The 10,654-nt window shown below is 31.4% G+C and overlaps 1 protein-coding gene across 1 annotated transcript; it reads left to right on the top strand.

Annotated features, from left to right (window-relative positions):
- The first annotated feature begins 415 nt into the window (after positions 1 to 415).
- Positions 416 to 3,526, top strand: LOC131857880 (receptor-like protein EIX1). Its single transcript, XM_059210653.1, has 2 exons — positions 416 to 1,349; positions 1,479 to 3,526. The coding sequence occupies exons 1-2, from the start codon at positions 416 to 418 to the stop codon at positions 3,524 to 3,526; spliced, it is 2,982 nt and encodes a 993-aa protein (XP_059066636.1).
- Positions 3,527 to 10,654: the final 7,128 nt, after the last annotated feature.

Genomic DNA, 10,654 nt, shown 5'->3' with positions numbered 1-10,654 from the left:
ATGTGAAAGCTTTTCCTGGTCGATACGAATATTTGTGGAAAAGAAATGCACGGGATTTAAGTCTAATAAAAATTGTCAGTCAATGTTGGAAATAATTGGAATGAAAAATATATAGTCACAATTTACATAGTTAATTTTCCATATTGACACGCCATATTCTTGTTTTACACGATACCCATCACATTCAAATTGGACCCTCGAATTTGTTGTGCCTTACCTTCACATGACTTTTCCACCCATTGAAAATGGCAAAAATGTTAGTGTTGATGTGACACTCTTTCTTTGCATACGCGACACTCTTCACACAACAACATTAAACCACAGTTAGAGATATATTCATCATTCGTCTCCCATGATTTCTGATCATCTCTTTTCTTTCAAAGTAAAGATAATAAGAATTTTAGTTTCCAAAACAATGGAAGCTATGTTTGCAATTATAACAATATTATGCTGCTTCAGTTCCCCTGCAATTGCATGCCCCTTCCCTGAAAGAAATCTTCTCCTGGATTTCAAGGCAGCAGTTGTAGATGAGTATAACACTCTAACTTCCTGGCACGGATTCAATTGCTGCACGTGGAGAGGAGTCAGTTGTAATCTCCGCACAGGCCATGTTTCTCGACTGGATCTGAGTGGATTCAATTTGGAAGGTAACATCAGTTCATCGCTGTTCCAACTTGCACGGTTGGAGCACCTCGATCTCAGTGACAACCTCTTCAAGGGTAAATTCAGTCCTCCCCATAATAGAAAGTTGGAGAGTCTCACTTTTCTTGACTTGTCATTTGCTGGTTATGTAAATGAATCCTTTCTGGGTGATGTAAGTGAATTTTACGTGAGTTTGGAAAGCTTATCAAATCTGGTGAGCTTGGAATACCTCTCTCTTGCTGAAGTGAACATCTCTGTAAACAAAGAGTGGGGTGAAGTTGTTGGCAGTCTATCCAACCTTCAACAACTCAGCATGTCTGACTGTGGGCTTGGAGGACAAATTCCCAATTCCCTTCTCAACCTCACCTCTCTGCTTCATCTCGATCTATCAGAGAACTATTTGTCAGCACATATACCAGCTTGGTTTGACAATGTGACTGGGCGCTTGGTCTCTCTTGATCTCTCTGAGAATTACGATCTTGGAAGAGACCTTTCTTTCATTGGACAACGAAAGTCTTCTTTGTCACTAACCAGCATTGATCTCTCAGGGACAGCCATCAAGGGCCGAATTCCATCTGCTATATGGAATATCTCATGCTTGGAGCATCTTCGTCTTTCAGATACCAGAATTGAAGGTGAGATTCCAGCTTCTATTGCGAAATCGTTGTCCTTGCGAAGTCTTGATCTATCAGATACCAGAATTGAAGGTGAGATTCCATCTGCTATAGGGAATTTGTTGTCCTTGCAAAGTCTTGATCTATCACTTACCGGAATTGAAGGTGAGATTCCATTTTCTATATGGAATATGTCGTCCTTGAAGGATCTTCTTCTATCAGATACCAGAATTGAAGGTCAGATTCCATCTGCTATAGGGAATGCGTTGTCCTTGGAAAGTCTTTATCTGTCGTATACCGGAATTGAAGGTGAGATTCCATCTGCTATAGGGAATGTGTCGTCCTTGAAGAGTGTATATCTGTCAGATAACAGAATTGAAGGTGAGATTCCTCTGTCCATAGTCAATCTCTCTAAACTTGTTTCTTTGGAGCTGTCCTACAACAAGTTAACAGGGGCAATCCCCCCTTCGTTGGACTCACTCTCTTCTCTTGTTAGTCTTCACCTTAATGCCAACGAATTGAATGGTACGATTCCATCTACAATTTCAGATCTTGTTAACTTAAGAAGCCTTTTGCTCCAGTCCAATAGTTTAAGCGGCCTCATTTCCCTTTCCGTATTCGATAATCTCACTAGTCTTGATAGCCTGTATCTTTCTTACAATCAGTTAACTGTAAACATTGATTCAACATGGATTCCGCAGTTTAATCTTTCCGCTTTGGCATTAGGCTCTTGCAATTTAGATAGAATTCCATCGTTTCTTGTGACCCAATACGACTTGGAATATCTAAACCTATCTGCTAACAGTATCCAAACAAATATTCCATCTTGGATATGGAACTTACCCAGCCTTTATAGTTTGAACCTTAGCTGTAATCAATTAACTGGGTCATTGCCATCTAGACTAACCTTACCCATGTATTTTGACTATCTAGATTTGCACAATAATAGCTTGGAAGGTTCTCTTCCTCTTCCTCCTGCTGGTGCTTACCTGCTAGATCTGTCGATGAATCAGTTTAATGGTTCTATTCCTAGTCACATCGGTGCGTATCTTGAAAATGCAAGGTTCTTATCCTTGTCGCGGAATAACCTCAGCGGAGCGATTCCAGATTCTATTTGCACTCCATATTTGCAGGTTCTTGACCTTTCAAAAAATACGCTGAGCAGTGTCATTCATCCTCATTTAACCAGGAATTGTTCTTCTCTTAGTGTTCTAGATTTAGCAGAAAATCATCTGGAAGGTAAATTGCCAGCAGAGTGGGGCAACATTACAAACATGCATACATTGAAGCTCAATGGTAATCATTTGAGAGGAGTTATTCCCTCATCCATTTCAGAAGGCCGATCTCTGCAAGTATTGGATTTGGGAAATAATGATTTGGAAGGCACCCTTCCCCACTGGATTGGAAAGCTATCACAGCTGCATGTGTTGGTCTTAAGGTATAATCATTTTCATGGCAGTATCCCACGCCAGGTAATTGGCCTTCCGAATCTTCAAATTCTGGATCTTTCTGGCAACCACCTTTCAGGAGCTATTCCAAGCAACCTTACAAACCTGCTTGCAATGGTCAATGCATCGCAGAATAATTCAAACCATCTCGAAGAATACAGTTCAAGTGGTGCTACATATACAAATCAGATCAAAATTTCCTGGAAAGGCTGGGATGTTGAATTTGTGAAAGTTCTCTTTATTCTTAAATGTATTGATCTTTCAAACAACAGTTTATCAGGGAGCATTCCTTTTAAAATGGGATCTCTTCAAGGCTTCATAGCCCTTAACCTTTCAAGGAATCATCTCAGTGGCCGAATCCCAAAAACATTGGGACACATGGAACAACTAGAGTCTCTGGACCTCTCGCTAAACAGGTTGAATGGCAACATTCCCTTAGAACTTGAGTTCCTGAGTTATTTGGAGTTCTTGAATCTATCTTACAACATGCTTGATGGAAAAGTACCCCATGGAGGACAGTTCCTAACTTTTGGGGAGTCGTCCTACTTAGGCAATCTTAAGCTAAGTGGGATTCCATTTACCAATATAAGCGTCTGCAACAACTCTTCTGGCTATGGCAACTGCACAAGTATTGAGAGAATTGGTGAAGCAAAGAATTCAGATGGTGAAATGATAGGATGGGCAGTCGGACTTGGATTGAGTTATGGTTTGGGATTCTCTGTTGTGATTGGAGTATTGACTTTAAATAAGAGGGTGAGAAAGAGAGCCTTCGATTTTTATGATGTTGTAATTTTAGCTATTGATGGGTGTATAAGAGGTTAATAGATGAAAGTAGATACAACTGTATAGAGGGTTTTGTTAGTATAATGACAAAGTTTTCTTTTAGTATATGGCCGATGCAAATTTATTAGCATGAGGTGTGTTAGAAATTGTTGGTGTTAATGATGACAGAAACATTTCAAGGGGTAATATATGAAATTCAAAATGATTCTTTGGTTTTAGCTTTTCTAGTGTATTTGTGTTTTTTCTTCATCGGTGTATATGAAGATTTTTTTAAGTGTTTTTGTTTTATTAAATAATTTGATGCATAAAATATAATTTTAAGGGATGAAATTGTACATTTTATTATTTTAAAAATTATAGTATTTAATTTAATTTTTTATATTATTTGATTTTTATTTTAAAATTTATTATGTTTTATTATAATTTATTTTGATCTCTAATGATTCCTATTAATATATTTTTTTAATTTACAAATATGTTATATTATAGGATCATTTTTTTGAATCAGCTAATATAGTTCAACCAAATTTATGTCTATTTCAAAATGCAAATATCTTGATTTGTGGGTGATCTTTCTACAATATGTTTTTGAGCAATTGAACATCTCCTCCCCTCCGTAGGATGAAGTTCACAAACCCTTATTTAAAGGAAATATCATAAAGACTAAAATCTTTGCTAAGGAAAAATTAAGATAAACCAAAAATAGAAAAACAAACTAGATTGAGGTAAATAATGAAAAGGAACATGGAAGAAAAGTTTTAAAGTTTCATTTATGAACTTCTTCAAAGTAAATAAAGTTTGAAATAAAGGTAAACATCTATAGAATGATAATCTAGTTTTAGTAATTATAATTATTGATCCAATGCATAACCAAATAGAGATAATAGGAAAACAAATTAGGGAAAACAAAGGAAATAAAAGAATATACGAAAAATATAATATTTATGTGGAAATATATTTTTGAGAAGAAAATAAACACAAGAAGAGATGTGCACTGGTCTATATAAATTTCAATAGAGTTTACAATACATCACTAACACCCTTCACTTTTTGTCTTTATTTCAACATCGTCTATTCTTTTATCTGAACTTTCTGTCTTGTCGCAATCTTAATACAATGCCCTCATTAAAATGTGTTTTCTTCTAAGGAAACAAATCCTACCATAATTTCTATGACCTAATGATGAATGATTTAGATTGACTAAAAAATTATATAATTTTACAATGCAATTTTCTAAAAAATTCCATTTGGGAGCACTACCCTAGAACCCCTGCTAGGGAGAATCTTGGAGGGACAACAGTAGTGGGGGGTAAGTGCCCCCACACCCCTTTTTAGGTATTGAGATCTAAATGTAGCTGAAATAAGACCATTTCTTAGTGAGTACATATTCCATTATGGAATTTTACAAACAGAAGGAATAATTAATTATACAAGATTTACAAGGTTAATGGCACCTTAATCATAACAAATGAGACATATATACATTGCATTCATAGAACTTTGACCATTAAATATACTTGGCTTTATTTTGTTGTACCTTTGGACCTTTCTCAAATACAGATTGCTAATTGAAACATTGAATGATTTGAATGAACTATTTTTGAAAACAATATTATATAACCTCATTACAAGTATGTAATTCTATTACATTTAAAAAATATTGGATGAAATAGATCATATTTTGTCTATAATAATTGAGCTTAGGTAGACTATTTTGAAATTGTACAAAGTAAATGGGTGAACTAAAAGTACTCTATAAATATTGTATCAACTTACAACTGCCCTTTGTATGGCTTCTTTTTTTCATAGAGCTCTCATTGTTATTATGTTAGATGCAACCTACATTAACAATCACAAAAGTGACAATCTAAATTTTACTTGATAAAATTCCTAACTACAATAGTATTCATATTTATTGACATTTCAAGTAATGATTTATTCATCTATTTAAATTCTTAAATTCATACATATAAAAGAAACTAAGAATGACTACTTGCATCAAATAATTAATCTCATTTCTTTCTCAATAATATATTTCACTACAAATCAATATATTATTATAATTAATCGATAGGCTATCTCCTGTGGGACACCCCGGATCCCAAAAAAATAAATAAATAAATTTTGCATTGTTGTTGTTTCATTTCAGTTGTCTAAAAAGGTGTGGTTACTGATTTTTTTGTTTCTTCACCTTTACACAGGTTTTCCCTTGTCCCCACGCATTGCTACACACTCCCCTTTCAACATTACACTCTTCTTCTCCTCATGCACCCAACCATGCTTATCTTCATCTTTTGGTACTTTTTTTTCTAAATGTTTCAGATATTGGTTTTTGTAATTCTTATTCTTAAATCTAATTAAAAATAACAATAATTTAAGCTAACACAATAAATTGTATACTAACAAGAAATTAATTATAGATTAATTAATTGTGATAGTAATTGAAATGCAAGTATTATGAGGTTAAAATATGTTTTGTGATCAAATTTGGTGTTGGCAAATTTTGACACTTATCAAATTTGATGTTGATAAGTTTTGATTATAAACTAAAAAGAAAAATCTTACAATATGCTAGTATGTTCTAATTTTAATAAATGTTCGTATAATCTTATGAGGATGTGATAGTAATGTTGTATTGATGTTCTTAATTAGATTTTAGTATGGATTAGTTTGGATCAAAATTAATTAATTAGATGACTAAATATGATTTGTGGTTTGCCTTTCCATGTAATACTATAATGTGCAAATCACATTTTCATGCTTATTTCAACACGACTTCCAAAAAAGAGATATAAGTTTGGGCCAATTTGTTAAGGAAGTCAAAATAACAAAAATAATTCTAAATTAGATTATAATCTCCATCTATAAAAATGACGAACGTCAAGACATAGATGATACACAAATCAATTCCAAATTCCAATGGTGCTGTGGCGGACTGTTGAGCGCGTGTTGAGGACATTTTCTAGAAAGCTACTATTGTGGCCATAGCAAACTGACTTCCAAATAATATTCAATGTTCACATCTACATAGTTGTAAATTATTTTTCTACAGGTAGACTCTTCAAAGTCATATTTTAATATTAAGAAAATATGTTTCCTACAAAAATCATCATAGCACATGATTTGATTTTATGGGTAAACAATCCTTTTTTCATTGTCGTAGTAGATGAGTAAGCATGGCGGTCCCAGTGCAATCCTCCATTCTTGGAATATTCTTGTTACGACCGAAATTTCATTGCCGAAAATTCAAAGTCATAGTGGAAATGCGCACCTTTGCACAACATTAAAAATATAAAAGTTATATTGGGGTAATCCTTATGTAATTTAGTAATATAACTTTCTTAAATATAATGAAAATAATTTATTTAAATATTATATAATAATAATATACTACTAAAAAAGATGTATATAATATTATAATATAATATCTTAACTTTAATTATTTCTTTTCAATTTAATATTTCTAACAAATACATTTTCACAAACTTTAATTAAATAATGAATTAATAGTCAATTAGTCCTCATATTTTGGCCCACTGTTATAGGGAATAGTTTTTTTATTTTCTCTATACAATATTTTTTTCAATTTCACATCTAATGCTTACATACTACACTATACAAGTCTAATTTCAATTTTTTAATGTGATTAAATAGGGATAAGAAGTATAATTTTTGTTGAATTTGGTTCATAATTTCAATTTAGAGTTTGAAACATTCATCAAACTAAAATAACTAATCTTTCAACAATGAAAAAATATTCCAACCAACACCTACCACATTTATTTATCATCGATTCTAAAACTACGTACACCTATCCCTTTATTTAATTATAATACATAATTCAATTTCGATTATCCATCCTAGCTCAATTATTAGATAATTATTTTTATTTATTTGTTTAATCTAGATTTATAGAACTAATGTTTTTTCTTATAAGAAAACTAGCTAATAATAATAATATCCATAAAACGTTTTAAAAAAAATACAATTGATTTTTTTTCTTTCCTAAATGTTAAACTTAATCTAACTTCTCATACATATTGCACAACTCATCATGGGCTTCCTCGACATGCTATTGTTAAAATTAAAGCAAACAACATATATACTTCTCTCTCTCTCTCTCTACACACACACACACACACACACATTTATCTATCTCTTTCTCTCTATCTCTCCGCCTCTTCCTCTCTATTTCTCCCTCTACGTGTCTCTATCTCTATCTATTGTTCTTTGTCTTCCTCTCCCCCTCTATTGCATCTCTACTTTCAACTACTCTAAACTAACCATATTGATGATAGGAACTCGACGCTTTGTGTCTCTTGTTAATATTGTAGAAGATTTGAACTCAATACTATTAGATGCCTACAATATAAACTTTATGATTTTTTGATTTTTAATATGATGAAATATTATATTTTTTTTATTCATTTATTGTAAGTATTATTTTATTAAAATGTATTTAATCATGCAGTTTTTTTAAAATAAAAAACATCTAATTTATTCTAAAGAGAAAACTTATCAAATCAATTATGAAAAACATAATACAAAATTTCAAGTGATGTTTACAGTGGTGAAGCATTCGATCATTCCTTGCCTATCCAATACTAGTATTACTTTGTCTCAAAATTTAAAATGATATTTAGCATGGTCAAAAATTGAAACGTTGTTATCCATCCATTACTAGCATGACTTTGTATCAAATGCATTTAACCATAACTTTTTATTCAAAATTAAGTAAACTTAACTTTACTCTAAAGACAAACCTACTAGATAGTAGATCAAAATTTCATGTAATCCTTATAGGAATGAAACATTGAAACTTTCCTTGCCCATCTAGTACTAGTACTACATTGCCTCAAATTTGTATGCAATGTTTGTAAGATTGGAAGCTTTGAAAAATTTCTTACCCATCCATTAATATCTAAAATAAAATTTAAGGTGACATTTACATTGGTCAAGAATTTGAACTTTTTAACCCATATACTACTAGAACTACTTTAACTCAAATGAACTTAGTTATGAAGTTCCTTTCAAAATAAAAAAAAAACACTTAAAACTTCCTCTAAAGACAAAATTTATTAAACTGTTTTAAAAAATATTTTACAATATTTTACGTAATGTTTACAATGGTCAAACATTGGAATTTTGGTTACCCATTCATTATTGAAACTAATTTGAATCAATTATGTTTAATCATGGATTTTACTTTAAAATAAAGAACACTTTAATGTTTTCTCTATTGACAAGACCTACCAAAGCAATTAAGAAAATGTAGTACAAAATTTTAGGTGATGTTTAATCGAGATAAGTATTCAAAATTTTGTTACCCTTCCATTAGTAGTAGTGCTTTGACTAAAATGCATTTAATCATGGAGTTAACTTAAAATAAATAATAATTAATTTTCCACAAAACACAATACCTAGAAAACCATTAAAAAAATATACAAACATTTAGGTGGTAATGTTACCAAAATTTTGTCACACTTAAAAATCTTGGTGACCTACAATAGGTCTTATGTATTGCAGAGAAAAGGTACACAATTTTTTTCCATGTTTACTATCTTTATTAAAAAAACGTATGCCATACAAGTATCTTATTTCCAATATGAAATATATGAATCAAGAAAGAAAACATCTGCATGTAATATATCTTTATTTATAAAGAGAAAACTATTCAGAAGATCCCACACAAGTCATGGGAATAGCTAAGAAAAGATCACATTGATCATAGAAATGCAAACAGAAAAGGAATAGAAGAATGTAGGAAGAAGGGAAAGAAAGAATCCATCATTGCTTGAATAGGTTGATGAGTTCTGGAGAAGGGTCTTCTGGTCAGCTTCGTAGATCCAAGCATCCCATTGTCCACTCCATGAGATGACTTGAAATAGAGAGAAAAATAATTTCGTTAGAGCTCCGGGTTACTCCTACATACATAAACCTACTCCTACTGTGCATGCACTGCTATATCAGATTCAGAACAAAGAATATCAATGTAGAAAAGATGTCATGAGAAAACAACAAGTATCATGTTTTATCTAACTTGTTTGTTCCATGTTTAGCTATAGGTTTCCATTTAATAAATATCAAGTATGTGGGTTAAAATGGGCTTTTGAAGGGGTTGAGCTAAGCGTACATGTCACTACTCACAAAATATTTACAAGGTTGATGGTAATCCCAACAAACAAGAGATATATAGGTCGGATTCCTAGAACTTTGACCATTAAATATACTTGGCTTTTCTTTATTGCTTCCAACATTTTACCTTTGGATTTTTTTGAAATACAAAGTGTTAATTGAAACATTGAATGATTTGAATGAACCAATTTTTAAAATAATATTATATTACCTCATTACAAGTATGTAATTCTATTAGATTTAAAAAATAATGGATGAAATAGATGATATTTTGTCTATAATAATTGAGCCTAGGTTAACTATTTTAGAATTCTACAAAGTATTGAGTGAATTAAAAGTGCTCTACAAATATTATATCAACTTATAACTACCCTTTGTATGGATTCTTTCTTTCATAGAGCTCTTATTGTCATGATGCTAGATGCAACCTAACTCTACAACCACAAAGTCACAATCTAGACTTGGTAAACTTCCCAACTATGATACCGCTTAGATTATTGTTATTTCAATTAATGATTTCTTCATCTTTTTAATTTTTTTAATTCGTGCATGTAAAAAAAATTAAGAATCATCACCTATTTACATCAATTGATTAATCTTATTTATTTCTCAATAATATATTTCATTAAAAATCAGTATACTATTATTGTAATATAAAATATTATTAATATATTTATTTTATAATCATCTATAAATACAAAGTTCACTTAACACATACCAATCAAATGTTATATTTAGAAGAAACACAACCACTAGTTGTCACAACAAAACTAAACTATCCATTCAAAATTAGAAAGTTCATTGTGTGATGCATTTGTCTTTCCATTGTTCAAGATGGCAAAAGACATGTCAATTTAAGAATGAATGCAAATTGAATGTTCAATTGCATATTCCAAACATTTTCTAGGCAACGAATTATAAGTATTCATGATCAAACCAAATGTTGTGTGCATTTCTAGTCATTGCCGACCATTGTTCCCACTAAATAAAATGAAAGTCACATAAAAAATTTTACTGACTAAATTTCTTTTA

The sequence above is a fragment of the Cryptomeria japonica genome, chromosome 8, assembly GCF_030272615.1.
Source record: "Cryptomeria japonica chromosome 8, Sugi_1.0, whole genome shotgun sequence".
Lineage (NCBI taxonomy): Eukaryota > Viridiplantae > Streptophyta > Pinopsida > Cupressales > Cupressaceae > Cryptomeria > Cryptomeria japonica.
Note: the sequence above shows the minus strand (reverse complement) of the source record. Positions and strands in the feature narration are given on the sequence as shown.

Excerpts from the sequence above, each read along its gene's own strand:
- LOC131857880 (XM_059210653.1), top strand. The coding sequence starts at position 416 with ATGGAAGCTATGTTTGCAATTATAACAATATTATGCTGCTTCAGTTCC. Across the intron at positions 1,350-1,478 it reads ATCAGATACCAGAATTGAAG|ATACCAGAATTGAAGGTCAG; the intron begins GTGAGATTCCAT and ends TTCTTCTATCAG.